Source organism: Triticum urartu, chromosome 7A (genome assembly GCF_056163025.1).
Source record: "Triticum urartu cultivar PI428250 chromosome 7A, HENAU_Tu73, whole genome shotgun sequence".
Taxonomy (NCBI): Eukaryota; Viridiplantae; Streptophyta; class Magnoliopsida; order Poales; family Poaceae; genus Triticum; species Triticum urartu.
The window spans coordinates 57,337,874-57,362,719 of record NC_141879.1 but is presented as its reverse complement, the minus strand read 5'-3'; the positions used below and the strand labels follow the sequence as shown (position 1 = coordinate 57,362,719).

Below are 24,846 nucleotides of genomic sequence, written 5' to 3'. Positions count from 1 at the left end.
TCACTATAGAGTGCGCCATTAGTATGCCAAGTATATTAATGGCGCATCCATCCGTAGTGCGCCATTAGTGTGCCAAAGCACATGCTTAAATATGGCCCTGGGAGGCATACTAATGGCGCATGGTGTTATATACTAATGGCGCACTGGGTGGTGCGCCATTAGTATACCAGATACTAATGGCGCACCAGTGGTGCGCCATTAGTAATAAATACTAGTGGCGTGATACTAATGGCGCACCAGTGATGCGCCATTAGTAGGCAAAACTGGTGCGCCATTAGTAGGCCTTTTCCTAGTAGTGCTTATTTTAGTTTTGCAATTGCTGCATCAAACTTTGCCTGATCTGTTATATCCCTTCTCTCAGGTGCAGCTCTAAGTCTGGCAATGGCAATAACCTCTCTTTTCCTATGCACATCACCTGTTTTTGTTGTTGTACTAGGTTGAACTGGAGGCTGTGATAGGGCCTGCTGCTGTATGAAAGCATTCTCAGGCAGTGGGCCTTGCACAACTTCCTCTCTTTGCCTAGATTCTCGCTGCAGAATTAAACAAAACATTTAACTCTACATCTGAATTTACAAGTGAAAACAGAGTATGTGCAACTGTTTTGAAACTTACTTCTTGTGTTAAACTTTGTACTATCTGTGCCACATACAAAGGTTCTTCATGGCTGAGAACACCAGCTGTTTGAAGGTTAATCTCCTAAAATAAATAGTGCAACATTGATTAATGATATATTTGATGCATAGATAGTGCAGTGTGAGTAACATGTTGTGGAAATAGTGCAGACCTGAGTTTGACATACTGTTTCTTCGTCTAAAGATGAGACATCTGGCTCTGCTCTAACGCTATGCCTCTTTGTTTTTTTCTTAGGTTTAAGGCCTAATTTCCAGTCTAAGCAACCATTTATGTTATGTCCAACAGCTCCACAATATCCACAGTGAATGACTGTACCTGCCTTATTGATTTTCACACCTTTTTTGCTATGCTTCTCTTCTGGTTGTTGTCTCCTATTCTTTGCCCTTCTTCCTTTCTTTCTCTGAAATGGTGGTGGTATTATTTTTCTGCCATTCATCTTAGCCCACTCAGTCACATCATTACAGGGAATAATAATTGGCTCATATGCCTTGCAATAAGTTTCAATAGAGTAACAAGAGTTCACCCTTGATTCTGGTGGTATTTTGTCATATCTAAGAGCAGAGACTCCATGGAAACATGGGATGCCTGACAAGTCCCATCTTTTGCAGCTACACTTCTCCATTCTTGTGTCCACACTGAAGTCCATACCTCTATCATTTACTACAAACAATCCTTTTCCAACTGGTGAAGCATGACAAGTTCTTGCAAATTCAATGTTCTTATCCAATTTTTTTCTTATCTTTGGACAAATAGTACCATGCCACTTCAAGGCCTCTTGTTGTTTTCCATAATTCCTTCCCATATTCTGGCCCTTGATACTCTGGCACATGCTTATGGTTGGCATTTCCCTAGCTTCCAGGATGTATCTGTTGAAGACTTCACAATTGTTATTGAGCAGCACATCACACTTTGCGAAATCATTTTGATAAGCCCGGCCCCATGTTTTAGGATCCAACTCATCTAGCCAATCATGGGCCTCTCTGCTGAGAACCAACATCTGGTTCATATTTTCCCTAAACCTTCCCTCTGTAGTACTTCTAGCACATTTCCATAGCTGATTCTTTAACGCTTCTCCTTTGAAATTCTTGTTGAAATTCTGCCATGGATGCCTCACACAAAATCTGTGTGGTGAGAGAGGGAACAATTCCTTTAGTGCTTTAATTAAACCTTGCAAAAACATTGACATTTCACACATTGCAAACTCTATAAGCATGCACATAAGTTCTGATACATATTGAAGTAAGAAAATAACACAAAGGAATTACTTTCTGTTTGTCAGACATGATGGTCCAGAGATCTGTGTTATTTATGCCAAGATCTTGCTTGAAAGCATTCAAGAACCATCTCCATGCTTTTGTATCTTCACTTTGCACTACTGCATGAGCCACATGATATATGCAATCATTAGGATCCATTCCTACAGCACTTAAAAGCACACCTCCATATTGTGTCTTCAAGTGGAAGCCATCCAGGAAAATATTGGGCCTACAAGCTGATGAGAACCCCCTTTTGCATGCGTCAAATGGGAAGTAACATTTTTGAAATTGCCCCTCATCTGAAAGTTCAACAAAGGAAGTAGTACCAGGATTAGACCTTCTCAGCTCATTTGCATAGTCCCATAGCAAGTTGTATTGTGCAATCTCATCACCATATATAATATCATATGCAATTTTCCTAGCTCTCCCTAGCTTGTCCCTTTTAATTGTCATATTCCAATCTTCCTGCACAAAACCTGCTAACACCTTCAATGTTATCTTCTCACATGCCCTAATCTTGTCAACATATTTGTTAGCAATGTACCTAGCTGTAAAGGCCGTGACTTGCCACTTCTTCTCACAAGTGTGCTCGCCGTTAAATGTTTTCACCATTATTGAATTTGTCCTATTATCCCAAGATGCATATAGATACCAAGGGCATCCTTTCTCACACTTTGCACCAAGCCTAATTTTGTCATTCTTAGGGAATGTGATGTTCACTCTCTCTTTGCAACTATACTCTCTAACTGCTTTCCTCAAAAGCTCCACTGAAGAGAACAATTGTCCTGCATGGAACTTGGGTTCATGCATATGTCTGCAGCAGTAAATGATTTGAAATTGAATTTCATATCTTCTTCTGAATCTGGAGCATCAAATTCCTCATCTTCAGAGTTGCAGTCCTCCACCACCTTCTTCCCTTTCCTATCTTGCAATGGTTGTAGCTGCTCCTGGAACAAATCCTCATCCCCATCCTCCAAGTCAAAATCACTACCAATAATTTTAGGAACATAATCACTATCAGAATCAGAATCTGCATTTGGTTCTTCCTCCTCTTCTATTTTCTGTCCTCTTGGTCTGAGTCTTGCAAATAACTGATCATGACTCTGAATATCTCGACTTTCATCCACAACACTACAGGATGTATTACTTTCATTTCCATATCTGCTTGGCATCTTCTTTGGACTGAAAACAACAGGAATTTGGGCTACTGGATTAGCCACTACATCGTCCCATTTAGCTCCTCCTCCTGAAATATGGCTGCCTAAATGATCAAGGTATATCATTTGAAAATGGTGCCCTCGATTGATCATTAGACACATAGCATCTGTGTCTGCATCATTGCACAATAGCCTAGCAGCACCTTCATTAATCTGAGAACCAGGGGGCAACCAGTACATATCAATTCTACCAGCCTTTTCATAACCCAAGTGCTCTACTAACTCTTCAAAAAAATCTGTAATATGCCCTCTCCAGATGACAGTAATCATAGCAAACCTTTTGTCCATCCAAATAGCACCTGTTTGTTGCCACTGCCAAAGAAAAATCCACCATGTATCACCTCAACAGTGAACCACGCACTGCAAAAAAAAATCACTAAAAGTTCAATCTTTGACCTCTACAGTAACAAAACCCTAGCATAGTAGCGCAATTTGGCCCAATTGCAGTAAATGTTCTAACACAAATGACGGCCGCCGGAGCAGACGACCTAATCGAAACAGAGCAGCGCAATTTGGCCCAAAACCGTGCCTAATTAGTTCGTCGACGAATCGTACCGTACGTCGGAGCAGGCTCGCCGTCGAGCCGCCGTCGAGGGCCCTCCATCACCGCAGAAATCAGGCGTATGGGTTGCGGCGACGACGCATTCGCTTCCTCCGCCTCAGGAACCATCATCGGACGGCCGCCGGGTCGTCGATCATCCGCCGCCGCGCCATCTCACAGTGCTCTGCTCCCTCCTCTGTTTTCAGTCAAGGAAGAGAAGGAGAGTGGAGAGACAGAGAGACGGGGGTGAGGGAGGCAACGCAAAATGACCACCGCATCGCGCACTGACGGGCGGGCTCCGCTCTGCCTGCTGGGCCCGTGTAACGCCCTCGATGCGGCTATATCTCCCACGTGTCGAAGCACGACTTAGAGGCATAACCGCATTGAAAGCAATGTCGCAAGTGAGGTAATCTTCACACAACCCATGTAATACATAAGGGAAAGAGATACATAATTGGCTTACAATCGCCACTTCACACAAATATGTGAATAAAGCATTACAACATTCAAATACAATCAAGGTCCGACTACGGAACCAAAATGAAAGAAGAACCCCAAAAGCGACAAAGGTCCCCGATCGACCCCAACTGGGCTCCACTACTGATCAACTAGAACGAAACAACACAAAGGACAAGATCTCCATCGAGCTCCTCCTGAGCTTGGTTGCGTCATCTGCACGGACTCAACGGCACCTGCAAACTGGTTTTGGAAGTAACTATGAGCCACGGGGACTCAGCAATCTCGCACCCTCGCGATCAAGACTATTTAAGCTTATAGGTAAGGTAAAGGTAAGAGGTGGAGCTGCAGCAAGCGACTAGCATATATGGTGGCTAACAAACGCAAATGAGAGCGAGAAGAGAAGGCAAAGCACGGTCGAATAAAGTATGATCAATAAGTGATCCTATAACAACCTACGTCAAGCATAACTCCAACACCATGTTCACTTCCCGGACTCCGCCGGAAAGAGACCATCATGGTAACACACGCGGTTGATGCATTTTAATTAAGGTCAACTTCAGGTTTTCTACAACCGGACGTTAACAAATTCCCATCTGCCCATAACCGCGGGCACGGCTTTCGAAAGTTCAAATCCCTGCAGGGGTGTCCCAACTTAGCCCATGACAAGCTCTCACGGTCAACGAAGGAATAAACCTCCTCCCGAGACATTCCGATCAGACTCGGTATCCCGGTTCTACAAGACATTTCGACCAACACTCAGAGGAGCACTGGACCGGGGGGGGGGGGGGGGGTAAAATAATGATGACCCTCAGGAGCGCGACTCCCAAGGGAAAAGAAAAGGCTAGGTGGCGAATGGTAAAACCAATGTTGGGCATTACTGGAGGAGTTTTACTCAAGGCGAACTGTCAAGGGGTTCCCATAATATCCCAACCGCGTAAGGAACGCAAAATCCGGGAACATAACACCGATATGACGGAAATTAGGGCGGCAAGAGTGGAACAAAACACCAGGCATAAGGCCGAGCCTTCCACCCTTTACCAAGTATATAGATGCATTAATTAAATAAGCGATATTGTGATATCCCAACAAGTAAAGATGTTCCAACAAGGAACAACATCTCCATGTTCCAACAAGGAACAAACTTCAATCTTCATCGGCAACTAACAACGCTATAAGAGGGGCTGAGCAAAGCGGTAACATAGGCAAACAACGGTTTGCTAGGACAAGGTGGGTTAGAGGCTTGGTTCAACAATATAGGAGGCATGATAAGAAAGTGGTTGGTATCGCAACATAGGCATAGAAAAAGAGCGAGCATCTAGCAAGCAAAGATAGAAGTGATTTCGAGGGTATGATCATCTTGCCTGAAATCCCGCAAGGAAGAAGAACGAGTCCATGAAGAAGACAAACGGACGTAGATGAACGGGTCCTCACAAACACGACGTTACCGGATCCAACCCGAAGAACCAAACACCGGAAAGAAGCATACAACATAGTAAACAACCAACACATGAACATGGTATGCTATGCGGGATGCGGTATGCGATGCATATGCATGATTTGACAAGGAATGATTGAACCTGGCCTCAACTTGGGAATCCAAGTGTGCCACTGGAAAGGTGAGGTGAAATCGCTTGAAAACGATATAAAGATCACCGGAATCGGAGCTACGGTTTGAAAATGGCAAGCAATTCAAATATGGCACCGGTATGCGATATACAACAAGCAGCCATCTAAATGCAACAAGATGAACATGCTACAGCACTCAAACATGACAACAAAATACATGGCACGGATCCATTCATGATGCTTGACAAAAGAGGAACACTGAGCTACGGCCAATTCATCCATTAACAGGTTCAAACAAGCATGGCAAAAATGCAATTGGCAAACAGATCTGAGACTTAGTGAATTAACACTTGTCTGGAATTTCAGATCAGATAGCACTCTTTGGAGCATGCAAACAATATGCTACAGGACCTGAACATGGAAAAGTAAAGCATGACATGGAGCTACTCAAAGAGCTTAACAAAAGTCCCTTAGCGACCTTGAGCCAAAAGGGATCAGAAAATACAATTGCAAGTATGTGAATATGGCAAAAACATAATCAGTTCTCAGACTTAGTGAAAACTGGAGCATGCTGAAACAGACATCAAGTAGGCATGTTTACGAGCTCGATGCACTCACTACAGAGCAAGGCATGACAATCTAAGCATACACCCATCAAGAATACATGTTAAATAAGCTAGACATGGCAAGAACAACAACATAGCATACACGGATCAACTACAACATCCTCGGCAAAATCGCTAGCAAGTAGACAATCTGCCCAGATTCACGAAATGATAAAAGTAGAGCTCGATTGACTCAAGCTAGGGTGCTCTATAATTGCAAAGAAAGACATGGATGGATAGAGAACTACAAGATTAACAAAACATCCTTACTGATCATCCTCAAAAGAGGCACGGATCACTAGGGAACAACAAGAACATATGGCATAAAGAGATAAACAGGTCAAGTACTTAGTGGAAATGCTAAATCCCTGAAATCAGCATTAACGAATGCTCCACTTTGCAAGCTTGTTCAAGTCACCACACACATCACAAAAATACATGGATTGCACCTCTGAAAAGATGGCAAAACCCTTAACAAAACATATGTAGAACTCAGGGGCATAACATGCACACAATAATCATGGCAAAAATGACAAATAGCTAAATGGGGTAGCAGATCTGACAATTATCTCAAATAGCACTCTTCTAACAGCATTTCGTGCATCAAGATGAACTCAAATAAAAATAATGCAATGAGATGAAATGATGTACTCTCTGAGGCGAACATTTTGATATGCTATATGCATGAATCGGAGCTACGGGTGCAAAGTTACGGCACAATGAAGATGGGCATATGAAACATGGAAATTTCAGGGATCTAGGGTTCGTGCACGTCCTTCGAGAATCATCGGAAAAGTCACTGGAGGAGCCGCCGGAGATGAGGGAGATGGCAAGGAGGCGCGGGGCGGCGCCGGGGAAGTCGGGGGCGCTCGCCGGAGCTCCCGGGCGCGGTGTGGGCAGCCGGCCGCGGCGGCGAGGCAAGGCGCGCAGCGGCGCGCGTAGGCGGCGGCGGCCAGGGGCGAGCTGGGCGGCGCGGTGGAGTCGGCCGGCGAGGCTGCGGCGAGGAAGGCGGGGCCGGCGCGGAGGCGGGCGGCGAGCAGGTGGCGGCGGCGCGTGCAAGTGCTTGCGGACGGCGGCGGCGGTGACCGGGCCCGCGCGGGCCGGATCTGGGCCCCGCGGGCCGCGCGGCGGGGATGAGGCAGGAGGCCAGGTGGCGGCGCGCGAGTGGAGGAGAGGGGCAGCGGAGCTGACGTGGCGGCCGCCGATTGGCCCGGGTGAGGTGGAGGGCGTGGCCGGACATGTCCGGCGGAGCGGGACGAAATGTCCGGCGGCGCGCGGAGGAGCTTTAGGGTTTCATCTGCGTGAATTTCGGAGGGGATCACATATAAATAGATAGGGGGAGCTAGGAGAGTTCAAATGAGGTGCGGTTTTCGGCCACGCGATCGTGATCGAACGACCGAGATGATGGAGAGGGTTTTCGTGGGTTTTGGGCCACTTTGGAGGGGTGTTGGGCTGCAACACACACGAGGCCTTTTCGGTCCCTCGGTTAACCGTTGGAGCATCAAACGAAATTCAAATGGTACGAAACTTGACAGGCGGTCTACCAGTAGTAAACCAAGGCCGCTTGGTAAGTCTCGGTCCAATCCGGAAATGTTTAATACCCGCACACGAAAGAAAGGTAGAAATGACCACCGGAGAAGAACGGAGCACCGGATTGCAAAACGGACAACGGGAAAAAGCTCGAATGCATGAGACGAATACGTATACAAATAAAATGCACATGATGACATGATGTACAATGCATGACACGCAAGCAATGACATGGCAACAACAGCGAATAACTGAACAACACCTGGCACATCGGTCTCGGGGCGTTACAGCCCGGGGCTGATGGGCAGGACCGGCGATGACGTGGTACGTATGCCAAGTGTACAATCAGAACTGGCTGCCCAAGTTCCAGGACCATAGTGTGGACGTATTTTCAAAAATCAGGACCGTATTGATCGATACTCAACTTACAGGACCGAGTTGGACCGAGACTGCAAGTTCTGAAATGATACATGCAATTATCTCGGAATTACACGCTGGATCCAGATCCCATCTACTCTCTTCAACGACGACGGACAATCGTAACTTGAAAGCATCGATCTCAGTGCTACTACTAGAGTAGTAGTATACGTACGTACATACTACAAATCTATGGATCTTTGCATGCGTGAACCTGACCGACGGCCGTGCGTATGTGTATGTGTGTTTATAGAAATGAGTATATGCGCGTGTATATGAGCGCTTGTGTCTGTACTAATGCTAAAAAAAAGAACCTAACCGACTGTCGGGTCAATGTCCGGGCCTCCGTTCACCTCCGCGTGATCCCCATGCGTTACGCGTCCTTAAACTTTTGTTAATTATATAGTCTGCCCATACTACTCATTCAGACTTAGACTGGTCATAGTGGGGAATAACTTAGACTAGTATCATATGCATGACACTAGTCTAAGTTACCATCTTCATAATGCAAAGTAACATGACAGTAGTGTCATAGATGGCTTTATTTATTAGTTTGTAGACTCATCTTGTCTTAGAAAGCTATGTTATAGTAACATATTATGTTACAACCTCACATTAAATATTGCCACATAACCAAAAATTTCTTGAAGTGCGCTATGTTATTAGGTAAGTTATTCCCACTATGACTAGTCTAACATCACCGGCGTGATTTTAAAGATTAATTAGCGCGGGTGAGACCTCATCGCCTCACCGACAGGATCTACCAGCGGCTGACAGTAAACAAAATGGCGAGCACTGCAGGATTCTTCTCTTTGGGAGGATCCATCCATAGTCTCTCTCACTCGCAGCGGTCAGTAACAACCCTGCCGACCTGCTTCAGATTCAGAGTTCACAGGAGACGGTACGTACCAAATCCATGGACACTTTTTTTTCCAGTTTTACTTTCGTGTGGTCCGCTCATCATTCAGCCTCGTGGCCCGTGTGGAGTGGAGAGATCTGTAGCTGTCGGTGATCGCGGTAAATGAAATAAATGGAGAAAGAAACTGTAGCTGAAAACAGGAGTTGCTGTGGGGTTGTGGTAGGCATGCATCGTGAGGAAATCTCTGTGTTTATGTACCAACCCCTGGCACACACCATCACGCCGCAACATGATATATCTGATCGAAAGTACCTTTCTCTCAGCTCCAGCTCAAACGCTTCTCGTATAAACAGTAAAGTGGAAACCGAAATTCAAAAAATCTTTTTTTTGGGGGGAGCTAACATTAAGGAATGTTTGAAGTGCTAGCAAAGTTTCATTATGGAATTACATTTCAGGAAGTCGTGGCAATAATAATAATAATAATAATAATAATAATAATAATAATAATAATAATAGAGCTCCAAAATGCATTCTAAGGGCGTATCATTTTCAGAGCATCAGTTTTGTTTTATTTGCAAGCACCTAAAACATTCCTTAATGTTTGCAAAAAATGTTTTATTTTGTTTTTAGCCTTTTTTTTGAATTTACTGTTCACCCGAGAGGGCTGACATCAAAAGGCCAGGATCAACCTTGTTCCATCCTAAAAGAGTGTAAAATTAAACAGTTTAAAATTCAACATATTAAATTAATAAGTTTTCAAATGATTATTTTCATGTATCTTTTTTATAAAACTAGTAATCTAAAGTATTTGTGACTTATGGGCTAGGCGCCTTTGATTGACAAGTATTGTTAAGACGCGCTTCATTGTTGGGAGGGCCAGGCCTGACCCACATGGTTAGCGTGCAACTTGTGTACGGATATCTCTATGCATATATACATGTTGCTCCACGAGCACTTGCCCCAACGGGAAATTCAATGACCTAGCTAGAAGGAAAAATATGAAAACAACAAAAGAATGGTGGACAAAACTTATGGAATAAGAGGCATCGGGAAGGAGACATCAACTGAATGGATCAGTCCAAGAAACGCGCTAGGATGGTCTGAGGGATAGAGGACGTGGGGGACATGGCGGGCATGGTAGACGGAGTCTGCCTTGCAACGGCAGTTGATGACACAATGTTCCTGTTATAGTTGGCTTTCCTCGTTCACAAGGCATGTATGTCTTTTGATGTCGCAAACATGAAGAAGGCCAAGCGCCGCTGATTGGGTGTGCATCTTGTTGTTGACCTGTGGCTTCTTATACCCCTCACTCTTTGGTTTCCCTCTAATTAAACGGGGCCAGCTTCCAGGCTGCGACATGCCAGTGGTAGAATTTGCCCGTTACAAGCAAAAACCAAGGCCAGCAACTCATCTTTCTTAGCCACTCAGGCTGGTTGTAACGGGGAGTATCATATACTAGTATCATGCATATGATACTAGTGTATGATACTATCTCCCTAATGCATAGTATCACACATTAGTATCATGTAGTACTTTATTTATTGCCATGCATGACATAAAGTAGCATAGCATTTATTATGATACGGTATTATAATATGATACTCCACCCTCTCTTTCTTCATTTAATACTATGACACCTCATCAAAATTGTCTAGTTGGCATGCATGATACTAGTTATGATACTACCATTACGACCAGCCTCATTGAGGGTAACAACTAGTGGAAACTATTTAAGAGCTTGTAGTACATGGACATCAAAATCTAGGAAAACCTTGAATGAATGGACTCGGGGGAACCCTACCGCCCCAGCCACCGGCCACCCCTCACTGACCTTCCTCCCCCGCCGCCGTCGGAGGAGGTCGTCCCACGGCGGACCGCGGCGGCGGGGCGCTCCTGCCTGTTTCTTTTTTATTAGCCTGCGCACTCTTCACCGATCCCATCGTCTGCGATCTGATCTAGGCTTGCACTCCGGCCGTAGCCGTCTACGGGTCAAGTCTGCGCGCAATCGTAGCCCGGCGCTGCACATACATGGGGCAGGATGCATCCAGATCTGCATGCAAATCCTTGGTGGCTTGCTGTTCTAGACGTGCATCCAGCTCCCACGTCCAGATCGGAAGGCAGCCGACCTGCCAGATCGCTAGGCCACGACGCATGAATGCGGCGGCCTGATCGTGAGGGCAGCCACACAGGATGACGGCGGCTGGTTCGTGAGGCCGATGACACAAGATGGTGGCGGTCAGATCATCAGAGCACCGGCAGCTGCTCATGGACGTGGGTCTGGTCCACGCGACGCCATGTTGCGACCAGATCGAGTTCGTGAGTTCTGTGGAGTCCGTGGTGTCCCCGGTAATCTGCCGCCGTAGCACATGGACCACCGGGTGATAGCCACTCGCGGACGTGCGTCCTGGTCCACGTGACGTAGAGTTGCGACCGGAGTAAGTTCGTGGGTGCCAGAGGAATCCATGGAGTTTTCGGAAATCAGCTGCCGCAACACATGGGCCGTCGGGCACCAAGAGTGATTGTCCCCAACAACGTGCTCAGGAGGGACATTACATGCAGACCTATGACACTCCGATTTGTCAGAATGTGGGCACCATGAGTGGATCTTGATGGCTCATGTTGACTTCGAGATTTCAAGTGATGAAGGAGGCGAGTTTGATTGTGGTGAAGATTGTGGTCCGGATGATCGGCGTTTTGCGGGAATCCTGACTAGCAGGGGCGACAACACATGAGAACTTCTTGGTGGTGCTCTTTGGGCACAAAATCTCGACTTCCGGGATGAAAACCTATGATCTGACCTTCACTGGTTGTACCTGGCAATGGCAGATCTCTATTCGTCTCCTTGTTGAAGGCATTGCCTGGAGTTCAGTCGGACTTTCTTCAGGGTGAAAACCCATAATCTGTGATCAAGCGACGACAGTGTTGATGCACGGTTTTCTTCTTGAAGGCGTCGTTCTTGGAGAACCTTTTTTGCAGTCCGGGTGTGGCCTCTGGTGGTGGTACTTCCTCCTATTTCGCTGATCCGTTCGGCGTTTTTTTTTTTGGCTGTGTGCATCCTTGATGTCTCGACTAGTTCTTGATATTATGTTGTTGCAAAGGCCATGTGTAATTGATATCCGCTTGATATTAATATATTCCGTTTATTGAAAAAACAAATTCATCAATATATGTATGCTTATATTGTGCGGGTCCGCTCTGTGGTACAGAAACCGGCGAATTCTTTAGTCTTCCGATGGATCCTGGAAGACTCGAGATTTTTTTAATCTTCACATGGATTCTTTAGTCTTCCGACTGATTTAGTAGTGAAAGAGGATTTTGAATCAAACCCGCGATTTGAGCTATATTTTACTTGAAATGTTGAAATAAATAGAATATATATGATGACATCATTTTTTTTCTCACTCAAGTGCATACATGTAATTAGAGGAAGGAGTACCCATTTTTTCGATAAAGGACATTTTTATTATATCAAAAAGTAGCATCAAGAGGATACAAAGCATTATGAGTAACACCCGGCCTCTGCATAATTAAGATGCACACAGCCAATCACCTAAATTCTGATAAAAGGAAAGAAAAAAAGACGGCAAATGGGCGACAGTAGAGTCATATAGACCGACACTATGCCTATGTCGAAAGGGGTGGTGGACCGATCCGGAGATTATGCTGCCACCCATGTTGGATAAAAACCTCCATAGCCACCTGCTCTAACCACGTACACACCGTCTTGAACAGCGGTTGGTACTCCACTCGTTGTAGCATAGACCACGTATGAAGCGAGTGCGTACAACGAAAAATAACCTGCAAAGGAGAAGCATTTTTGTTATTGAACACCAAATCGTTTCTACATAGCCAAAGCGACCATAGTAAGGCATACGCTCCCACCCTTATTAGCGTTTTCAACCTATTTGGAATACCATCCAACCAATGACCAAAAATATTGGCGACACTTGTGGGCGGATACAAATTTGACGCTATTTGGATGACTGACCATGTAGAACGTGCAAATTTGCATTGGAAAAAGAGGTGTTTGATTGTCTCTTCATGAGTGCAAAAACAACACTACTTACTCCCTGGCCAGTTGCGCCGTGCGAGGTTGTCTTTCGTTAGAACAACTCCCCTACGAAGATACCACATGAATATTTTAACTTTTAGTGGAATCTTTGACTTTCAGATTTTCTTGCTATTACTCATTAGTACCTCAGAATGCGTGAGCGCACGGTACATAGAGTCTACTGTGAAAGACCCCGATGAAGTAAGGTTCCAGCGAAACACATCCCGACCTTCTGTCAAATTGATCAAATCCAGATGGGATAAAAGATTATGCCATGACGTAAGACGGTGGCCAATCAAATCTCGCCTAAATGAAATATTGGGCGGGAATGAACTGAGCACCTGCGCAATAGTTTTATTCTTATCACGAGCGATGTTGTACAAGGCTAGATATTGTTCTCGGAGACTGGCATTGCCTAGCCAGATGTCTTCCTAAAAACGAATCTCTGACCCGTACTTTATCACGAAAGACCCAAAGCGAAAGAGATGTTTCTTTGCTGCCATTAGGCCAGCCCAAAAGTGCAAGTCACCAGGCCTCCAATATGCCTGAGACACCAGCTTTTGACCTAGATACTTGTTGCGCAGCATGGTTTGCCAAACACCATCCTCAGTAAGAAGTTTAAACAACCACTTACTAAGTAGAGCCTCATTTTTGACTTTTAGGTCATGAATTCCAAGGCCAACCTTAATGTTACTAAAAACATAACGTTTGACAGTTAGTGGACTCCTTGTCTAAATGTTTGTGGGTTCTGGACCAGCCAGTTTTGGTTGACAAGTAGAGTCCATATAAGCTTGGTTGTTGGGCTTTCAAGGTAGGTTCGCGTGACCAGTGGTTAGGTGTAGCTTGAGATAAAAAACCTGTGTACATATTGTTTCTCAGTAATTCCCAAAAGAAAATATTTTTTCTCAGTGCATATATATAGGTTGCTTCACTAGCATATGCCACAAACGATGAACCCAAAGCTTTGTAGTTGAAATATCTTGCATGCAGTGATCTAGCAGGAAACAAATTTGAAAACAACAAAAGAAAAATGAGAAAAACCTCTATGAAATAAGAGGCATCGGGAAGAAGACATCAGCAAGGGGCGAGTGCTGATTAGCCCAAGAAAGAGGCTACGATGGCCTAGGGGGTGCGGGGCATGCAGGACAAGATTCGCATGGATGCATGGTGGACGGAGCTCTGCCGACTGCCTGGCAACAGTTAATGACATACTGCTGCAGTTGTAGCCGGTTCCTCTTACGGACGAGACGCTGGTTTCTCTTGTGTCAATCACGAACATGAAGAAGGTCGCACTCCGCTGCTTGAGCATGTAGCTAGCTTCTTGTCTGCCTCTGGCTCACGGGACGTGACTTCTTATCTCCCAAGTGGTGCCATCCCCGGTGGCGGCGAGGTTAGGTCTGTGAGGAAGGTGCTAGGGACCTGATCGCGTTTTCCATCTAGTTGATGGGGTCCTTTTTGTAATATGCTGGGACCGGTCTGTTATTTAGGCTTAGTTCTGGGTCCTTTTGCAAATTATTGTTCCAATATTAATGCAATTTCGGGGTCCTTCTCGAACCCTTTCTCGTTCAAGAAAAAAACAGCATGCAGTGACTGGCGCCGAATGCGTTCACCTTTCTTATGAGTTCTCTAGAAGCTGGGGGTGGCGGGGTACTGTGCATGTGAGAGAAGGCCGGGATCGCGGGTCTGGCCTTGCCCAGATGGGCTTGGGCGGGCCAGCGGTCATTTGCCTTTACTGCTTAGTTAATTGTAACTATTCACGTGTGTATGCGATCATACATATTACAGTTTAACCTTCGTCGAATCGAGTTTTTTTTTTTGCAACACACACTTTTTTCTGCCGCTATCAAATAGATCATAGATGAGAAAGGTAAATGAGCCAGTGGCATAGTTCTAGAGATGGGATGGGAACAAAAGGATCATGTAACAAAGTACTAGAGGATCCCCTCACACACACCCTGCGCCGCCAACCCTAAGTGACAAGGGGGGCGATTGCGCCGCCAGCCTAGGCCTCTTCCCTCGTGTCGTCGCCTGATGTCCCACTGGCGAAGCCAGGTCTATGATGGCGGCGGCGGGGCTTTCTCCCTTGCGCAGTGGTGGTGAGATCTCCGGGCGACGGCGGCGCTGCATGGTTTGGCGGTCATCCAGCGGCGAGGAGCGGCGTGATCCTGACAGTGTGTGTGACAACAGCGACAGCATAGGCGCCCCTGTGGTGGTGGCTGGGATCGCGGGTCTTACCTTGCCCAGATGGGCTTGGGCGGGCCGGTGGTTCTGGTGCGCATCAACAGGCGAGCGTGGTGGGCCTGACAGCGCCAACTGTTGTCACCATGGTGGTGCCACGGCCGGTCAAGTTGTGGCGGCCTGTATCCCTTTCGTCCAGTCCTCGACAGAGATGGCGGCGGTCCGTGCACAAGAGATGGAGGCTCTTTGAACATATCTGGGTGAAAACTTGCTATTTGCTACTGCCAAGGCCGGCAATGGCAACACTGTCTGCATCATTCCCTTCTTGAAGGCATCGTCGTGGAGAAGTTCAAGGCCACTCTCTGCTACCTCCGGGGAAACCCTAGATCCTTAAAGCGGATGACGGCGAGGCTCTGGTGTTGTTTTCCACTTGGGGCGTCATTCTTGGATGTACTCACGGGCTCGAGGGACCTTAGGACGGCTTCTTTGGTGGAGCGGTGCTTCATCTTACACATTGATGGCGACGGATCACGACGGCATGGTGCAATGGAGACACAACGTCCGATGCGCGGAGATGTACTCGCGCAGGAGGAAGACGTTGTCTGGCGTCATGGTAGCGTCGATAGCAGAGAGGTCTGTCAAGCTCGGTGCGTTAGTTTCTGCTCTGAAAATGTATTGGTGAAAGATGGCGACGACGACACATGAGGGTTCATCGAACCGGTTTGTGACCCGAACCTAGTATGTGCCTTGGTTGGGCCCTCTAACTTCAGATGTTAGGCATTTGTGCGATGTCCGTTTGGTATTAGGCTCGGACTATCAGCACATCTTTACCAAGTGGATAGGAGTAGCAACAGATGTTGCTAAAATGATGGCTTCAGACTACCCAATGTACTAATTTGTAAGGTTTTTTTAAATAATTAATAAAATGGCTGTATTCATCGCGCAGATGCAGAGACCGGGATAATCTTCCCATTTTAAAGAAACAACTTTTAATACAGAATATGAGACACCACGAGTTAGAGCACTTGTACTGAGTGAACTTAGTTGTTTTCTTATGGACCCCTATGTTTAGAGGTACGTTCAGTTTGGATCCAAAGCTAGCATATACCTGACGCTAAATAACCGGTAGGAGTGGAACAATAAATTCATGAAACGAAACTCCTCTCACTTCGTTCGAAAATAGATGACTCAATTTTATACTAACTTTATACTAAAGTTAGTACAAAATTGACTCATCTATTTTGGAACGAAGGGAGTAGCTATGAAGTTTGACACAATTACATAAGTAGTTAATCTTGGTATTTATTTTCTTGGAAAAGGAGATTAAAATCCTTTGTGCATCAATTGATGTATACAACCATCTTTATTAATTATTCAATAAATATCTGACAAGAATGTACTCCTACATTAAGTCACCCAAAGCCACCATTCACACCTACAAACTCGATAATGTGGAGTGCTCTCACTTCTCATCTAAAACCGGTGTCATCGCTGATCCATCCACATAACGTATCAAAACCTATAGCCGATGTAGCAAACCTAAAACATACACCACATGCACACGTTTTAGAAGCCGCCATCATTGCCGAACCGCTGACCCATCTTCGGAAAAAGATCATCATCCTTGTCAGTCCAGGCATCTGTCAACGTCAGCATAGTGCCCAGCGACACCACCTCCCTAAGCGCAAACTGCTAAGCACGTCGCGGTCGCCACCGGTACACCGCATCATCATGCTGCCAAGTACTGCTAGCTGACACAGGTTAAAGCATTTAGAAGATCTTTCATGCGTAGCACCTGCCGAACAGGCATTACAAAACGTACCACAGGCATGACTTGACATCAGTGCAAGACAAAGCCGCTCCACCTCATGCCTCTATCTTCCAACGCTGCTCCACAAACGATGCTCCCAAGAGAGCAATGACATCGCAGCGTCACCATTGTCCGATATGGAAGACCAAATTCTAGGGTTTCCCCCGATGCAACATGAGTGGGTCAATAGTAGTTACACGACGATGCTTTCATCAAGGTAACGACGCAGAACACCGCCATCGCCCGCCATCAGCTCGGTTTTCACCGGCAACTATATGTTCCTCGACTCACAGTCGGGACTAGATGACAGATCTCGAGATCCGACCACCCAGCCTCAGGCTGACCACCTCCAGCAAAGGAGGTGGACACCACCGCCACACCTAGGGCCGGAGCCCCCGAAGTCCTCGTGTTGCGGGTTGAATCCAAGAATAGTATGCCATTGATGGAATAGGGAATATACAGGACATCGGAAGTGGCGGGAGAGGGCATTCCGCTGGAGAGTACCAGAGTTGGGAGGAGGGGACGCCCCGGTGTGGTGTGGTGGCGCCACACGGGAGCGGGGGTAGGGTTATGCAACGTGGATTTCACTTAGGCATGTGACCACACATTGCAAGCCTTTGTTGTTTGCACAAAGCTATAAGCACACATTTGCGAGCCTCTATTTTTGGTATAAAAATCTAAATTAAGCAATTTGGTGATAATTCCATTTTCTATCACTATGGTAGAATACTTGCAAGTTGCAGGACTTGAACCCAACTAATGCACACCTCTTTCACTATTGTCTACGAGTCTAAATTGGTTAAGAGAGACAAGCAATCGAAAAGAATTATGCATCTATATATCAAACATAAAGTATATAAAAATCTAAAGATATTTCCAACAAAAACCTCCAGACCTGCAAAATTAGCTGCGTAGGCCGACTTGGCCAAGAATTAGCCCTCTTTCTCCCAGAACCAAACCATACGGTCTCTCCTCGATCATCAAGCTGAACCGCCGTAACCATAGGCTAGGTGGCCATATACTGCCAAAGGGCTTCCGCGTCCAGCAATGGCCCGTGAGAATGAAGAAGGAGGACATGGCCTTGCACCTAAAGCTATTCGGGAGGAGGTTTTTTAACATCCTCCCTATTACATCCCCTTTTCATATGAGACATAAGAGTATAAAATAGATCTGAGCAGTTGATTGCATTATGTAGTGGGCTCGATTAACTCTTACCTTCTTACCTCCCATGTAAAAAAGGGGGGGGGGCAGTGTAAGAGGGACCATTTTAAAATTTCTCGGGACGCACATCAAGGTCCACCAATCTTTGACCGACGGAAGGTAATTTCAGTCGTTGCAAATTTTCCAAGCCATGAGAATGAACAGGGAGGACATTGCCTTGTGCCGGAAACTATTCTGGAGGCACACCAAAGTCCACCAATGTTTTACTGAGGAGAAAGCACACCAACTGCTGAGGTCGAAGCCAACCCAGACAAACTGGGATTGGATCATTTCTCCAAACACCCATGGAGTACCGGCATTTCAAGAGAATATGTGCATCCAACCCCCCTTTTGATTTACATAGTTGACAAACCCCGCAATTTGGCCAACCTTGTCTTTGCCACCCGTTGGCTGTCCAAACTCTATCTAGAAGCACAAGCCGTGCAAACAACTTGCATTTTGGAGGGGCCCAATTTTCCCACATGGTCGGATTCATGATACTAGCGACAATGTCCTGAAATTGAGGGAGGATGTGTGCATTTCGAAATTTGGAGGGGCCACCTTGCTTCTGTTTGCACGACTTTTCTTCCTTGGGAATGCATTGCCCCGATGTGTGCATTTAAATCCAAAGGGCAGGGGTTCTACTATATTCATGATTCCTGTACTGCCAATCAGCTTATAGAGAGATCTAATAGTGTGGTAGTCACCATTGTTGAGGGAGAGACCTCTACTCGCCAAATGGAGATCGATCTTACTAACTATCTGGCCACTGGATGGCGCTGCTCGGCCCATGCCATTGGCCCTGGGGTCTTTGTGGTTCGTTTCCCTAATCCTCGCTCGGTTGCTCAAATCTTCTATGTGGGGCGGGTAACCCTCAAGACCACTGGGGTTGTAATTCATGCTTCCCCTTGGTCATCCGCTCTGGGATCTAAAGGGGTTATGGAAGTCGCTTGGGTCAAAATCAGTAATGTCTCTTTGGATAAGAGGAGTGAGAGGAACCTTGCTTATGTGGCATCTCTAGTTGGGGTACCGCTTGAAATTGATGCTGCTACTCTTCATCATTCGGCCTCTGCTAGGGTTAAATTGGGATGTCGTAATGTGGACGCGATTCCTGTGATTGCTGATGCTGTCCTGGGTGGGCACTTCTATGATTTCTTTTATGAAGTGGATCAAATTGTGGTGAGAGATCCAGAAAGAGAAAAGAATGTTGTGAAGGTCTCTCCTAAGCCTGGAAAAGAAAATCCTACATACAGAGGGGCGTATACGACTCCTAGAGCTCAGATGGGCAGCTCCTCTTCTGGGCTTGGGGGGAAATCTCTCTCCATTCCCCGGGGGGAGGTGTCTGACCCCATTCAGGAGTCACAAGAGAGCTTGGAATCTGATGGCTCGATGCATAATTCGCTTGTGATTGAGACCATGGTGTTCGATCAGATGGCCTGTGAGGGCAAAGTAAGTAAATCAAACTTGAATACTGATGAGATACTCCTGTCTAGTGAAAAGAAAAAGAAAACCTACTCTGATGTTGTGAGGATATCCCAGCAGGTGCTGGAGGCGAGTAACTCACAAGATGCCCATCAAGGAGACCACTGATTATATTGGGGAGTCCTTGGAGTTGACTGTTGGTGTTGAGGTGATTCCTACTCCTCCCCTAGTCATTGAGGAAAATTTGCGCTTCAGCTCGCGCTATGTGCAGAGCAAGATGGAGCGAGTGGACGACAAGGCTATTGCAGTGGCCAAGAAAATAAATATGGAAGGTACAACAAAAACTCCAACTCTTTTGATGCATTATCTGATAGTACTCTCATCCTTAAGGCTATCAAAATGGGGGTGGACATACCTGACAATGATTTTACTTGCATTGACATTATTAGAGAACTTGAGAAAACTCGTAATGCTGACTCTGTCAATGAGAAGGGATATCAACCTCATGAAGGGGGACCTCTCATGTTAACTAATGGGAAAGGGGACCAAATCCCATTAGATATGAGGTGGGAGGAAGAGAATGTGAGTGAGGAGGAACCATTCACTGTGGTGCGCTCCAGAAAAAAGAGAGATAGAAAGCCTAATGTTGTAATCTCTAGACCTGTGACTAGGAGTCAAAAAGATAAAGCTTCCATGGATAGAAATAAGGGGAATGGTAAACCTACTCTGCTTCCTAGTAGGAATACCAGACGAGGGGGAGGGAACACCATTATTAATGAGCGGGATTTTCTAGAATTGTCGAGGAGCGGGTAAAAAAGGAATGACTACCTGCTTCTCCGACATTATTAAAGATCATTCCCTTGATTTTATAGGATTACAGGAAACCAGAAAGAAAGTGATTCCTCCTAAGTTCTTACGTAAAATTGACCCCTCGGATAGATTTTCTTGGAACTGGGTGCCCTCTATTGGCAAATCCGGTGGCATCCTTTGTGGCATCAAAAAAGAAACTCTGGAAGTTGTTTCCTGGACAGTGGGCAAATTTTGCTTGCAAGCAGCCATTTTTGATATAAACCTCAAATGTGTGTGGGCCCTTATAACTGTCTACGGAGGGGCACGGGATGACAAGAAAGAGGAATTCCTTTGTGAGCTTGCATCTATGTGTTCCCACCTCCAGGTCCCTTACATTGTGGGAGGGGATTTCAACATTCTTCGTGAAAGTTGTGAGAAAAATAAGAATTTAAATCGGTCCCCTTACATGGATAAATTCAATTCCATCATTCAATCTCTGAACCTTTGTGAGATACATATGGGAGGGGGCAAATACACCTGGTCCAACCACCCGAGACATCCTACTTTAGAAAAGCTCAATAGAGTTCTTCTGAGTTTTGAGTGGGAGGACCTTTTTCCCTGGTCACTGTCCGGAAATTGGTATGGGACGTGTCAGACCACAACCCTCTTCTACTGTCATCGAATTCGAATGTAGAGAGACCCACGCGACAACGTGAGTTCAGATTTGAACTCAGTTGGCTTAAAAATGAAGAGTTTTATCCTATTGCTAAGAAGATATGGGAGCAACCAGTTGCTTCTGATGACCCCATTGACATCCTTAATATCAAGCTCAAAAGGCTGAAAAAGTACTTCAAAGGTTGGGGCTCCCATTTGTTTGGCCACGTGAAGAAAAGAAAAAAAGATATTCAAAAGGAGTTGGAAGAGATTGAGACCTTAGAAGAAGAGGGCCCCCTTGACCTAGAGATTTTGAAAACAGAACAACCTTGCGGATGGAACTTGATGATATCCTAGCTAATGAGGAGCTCTTCTGGCTCCAACAATCCAATGAGAGGTGGTTGATGAAGGGGGACCAGAATACAACCTTTTTTCATCGCGCGGCCAATGGCAGAAAACGTAAAAACACAATCCACTCCTTCACGGATGGAGAGACGGTGATTGAGGGCACAAATAACCTGTTGGCTCATGCCACGACTTATTATAAAAAAAATTCGGCCCGGCCAGGGGAAACATTTTTCATTTATCTGCGGATACCTGGTCGGAAGAAGAAAAGCTCACGATGGAGGATAATATACTCCCGACTAGTGAATTCACGGAGGAAGAAGTCAGAAAAGCTTTGTTCGACATGGATAGCAATAAGGCCCCCGGCCCAGATAGCATCCCAGCTGAATTCTACAAACACTACCGGGATTTTGTTAAAACAGATATTATGCGTTTGTTTCACGCTTTTCACAATAACACCCTGGACGTGAAGCACCTGAAATATGGGGTGATCACCCTGATTCCTAAACCAATGGTGCTAAGAGAATCCAGCAGTACCGTCCCATTTGTTTACTTAGATGCCCATACAAGCTGATCACTAAAGTGATGGATAATAGAGTAGCCTTCTTTGCTGATAAACTTATTAGCAAACACCAAAATGCTTTCATTAAGCATAGAAACATCATGGATGGGATCCTCACCCTCCATGAGATCTTGCACCGCACACACCTTTAAAAGAAAGTTGGGGTGATTCTGAAGTTGGACTTCGAAAAAGCATACGACAAAATTAATTGGAACTTTCTCCTTGAATGTCATAGTAATAGAGGCTTTGGTGAGACCTGGTGTGGTTGGGTGAAGAAGATACTAAGTAATGGCACCGTCGGCATTAAATTGAACAATATGACTAGGCCTTACTGCCAAAGCCACAAAAGGGTGCGGCAGGGCGACCCTCATTCCCCTTTTTATTTAATCTCGCACTGGAAACCTTGTCTAAGATGATTCGCCATGTCCAAAAGGAAAAGATGTTGACTGGGCTGGCCCCGGACCTCATTGAAAATGGCATTGCTGTTCTATAGTACGCCGATGATACGGTTATTTGTTTTGAACATGATGAAGAAGCTGCTGTCAACCTAAAACTCCTCTTATACATCTTTGAACTTATGTCTGGTTTAACGATTAATTTCCTTAAGAGTGAAATCCTGTGTGTGGGTGGAGACGACAACATCCTGGCAACCTATGCGGATATTTTTAACTATCAAACTGGCCACTTCCCGATAAAATACTTGGGGGTCCCTATGAGCTATTCAACTTTGCGTAACCTGGATTGGAACTTTGTTGATGATAAATTCCTCAAATGCTGTGAAACTTGGATTGGGAATGCTGCTTCAGGGGGGGAGACTCATTCTCCTGAACTCTTCTCTCTCTAGTATTGTTTATTACTACATGGCCATGTTTTTGCTTCCTAAGATGGTGATCTATAAACTGGACAAACATAGGAAAAGGTTTTTCTGGCAAGAGACCAACGGCAGGAAACCTTATCACCTTGTAAAGTGGACCAGGATCTGTAGATCAAAGAAAAAAGGAGGGTTGGGGGTGAAATACCTCCATAAATATAATATTAGTTTATTAGCTAAATGGTGGTGGAAACTTGAGACACAACAAGGGCTCTGGCAGGATGTTATCCGGGCCAAGTATTTGAAAAGAGACTCTGTTGCCTCAGTTCGATGTAGATTTGGTGACTCACCGAGCTGGAAAGCCATTATGAAAGTTAAAGAACATTATTTTGCTGGGAGGGGGTGAATCTGAAAGCTGGCAACCTGGCTAGGCTGTGGATCGACAATATTGAGGGAAATCCTCCTTTGCGAGACAAGTTTCCAGAGTTATATGATATATGTAACAACCAAGAGATTACAGTGGCCCAAGTTAGGGGCGAGGGGAATCCAGATCTTTTTAGAAGACGATTACACCCTCGGCTTGCAAAGCAATGGGAAGAGGTGAAACATATGGTAAATTCATGGGCGATTTCTGATGAGCCAGACCAGGTTGTCTGGAACCTTGGAAAGAACAAGCACTTTACAACCAAATCTATGTATAATCATCTGGAAGGTCGCCTTGCTGGATGTGATTATAGGTGGATTTGGAAAGCCAAACTATCTCACAAGATTCAAATCTTCCTCTGGCAACTATTCCAAGATGCGGTGTTGACACGTGATGTCATGAAAAGACGTAAATGGGCTGGTAACCCGAAGTGCTCCTTCTGTCAGGGTAGAGAAACTTCTCAACACCTCTTCTTCACCTGCCCAGTCGCGAGGGTAGTTTGGAGGACGGTGGGTTGTGTGTTTGGCACAGATTTGTGCCCTGATAACCTGTGGCAGTATTTCTCCTGGTGCTATACCTTCTTACCTGATGATGCTAAATTTTATACTTTTGGCCTGGCTGCGATTTGCTGGGCTATGTGGATCTGTCGTAATCGGGCCACATTCGAATGCAAAAAACTGAGAACTCCTTTTGATGTGGTTTTCTCTGCATGTGGGTACATGAACTATTGGGCAGGTCTGATGGAGGGAACTGATCGTGAGGCGATGGAGCGCGGCGCTAAGATGCTCAAGACCAACGCAGCTGCCATGATGAGGATTTGCGCGGCCCCAGCTGGAATGGCGATGGATTGAGGATGCGGCCGTTGAGTTTGCCTTCATCTGCTTCTCCTTGCTGCTGCTACATTCCTAGTAATGTTTTAGTTGGTGCCTTCGCCCCCCGCGTGGGCTTTGCCTGATGCTCAAAATGTGAGCTGTTCCCCTTAGTTTGGAGACTACCTTCGGATTTCTCGCTGTTGCTCTGGTTAGAATAGGTGATTTTTAGATGGCACTGGGTTTTCGCCCCATGGTGAGCTGCTCGATGACGAGTGCTTGTAGTGGGCTTCCGAGTGGTGTCTTGAACTCGCTTTCCCCTTTCCAATTTCCTTAAGACTTAGACCCTTGTATTTCCGTTATGTCAAAGTAATGGAAAGGGATAATGCCCGGTTCAAAAAAAAAGCCAAACCCGCATCATAAACACATAATCAGTTAAATTCCGGAATATCTTATCCTGGGGGTTCTCATGTAGTTGCACCGACGATAGCCAGCCTTTCCCAAAAGGGATGTGTGTAGGATATAAAAATCAATGCAAAATGGTACTTCTACTGGTAACCCAACAACATTCCACCTTATTTGTGTACACATATACTCTACCACTCCATGTTCGCTCAGGTATACCTACTGTTGGCATCAAACTCTCTCGACATATGTACTCGACAAAACATCCATTTCTGCTGCTATCATTTGAATAGGACACTGATG

General features: G+C 45.7%; 2 protein-coding genes across 2 annotated transcripts; one reads left to right on the top strand and one right to left on the bottom strand.

Moving 5' to 3' along the window:
* Window positions 1-299: 299 nt before the first annotated feature.
* LOC125527037 (uncharacterized) lies at window positions 300-3,465 on the bottom strand. The gene is made up of 3 exons (XM_087536326.1): window positions 785-3,465; window positions 613-696; window positions 300-530 (listed from the first exon to the last, which is right to left on the bottom strand). Exons 1-3 carry the CDS (start codon window positions 1,850-1,852, stop codon window positions 300-302), a joined length of 1,383 nt encoding a protein of 460 aa, XP_087392452.1. The 5' UTR covers window positions 1,853-3,465.
* Window positions 3,466-18,931: 15,466 nt separating this feature from the next.
* Window positions 18,932-24,180, top strand: LOC147957702 (uncharacterized). Its single transcript, XM_087531828.1, has 3 exons — window positions 18,932-19,801; window positions 19,887-20,076; window positions 24,065-24,180. The coding sequence occupies exons 1-3, from the start codon at window positions 18,932-18,934 to the stop codon at window positions 24,178-24,180; spliced, it is 1,176 nt and encodes a 391-aa protein (XP_087387954.1).
* Window positions 24,181-24,846: the final 666 nt, after the last annotated feature.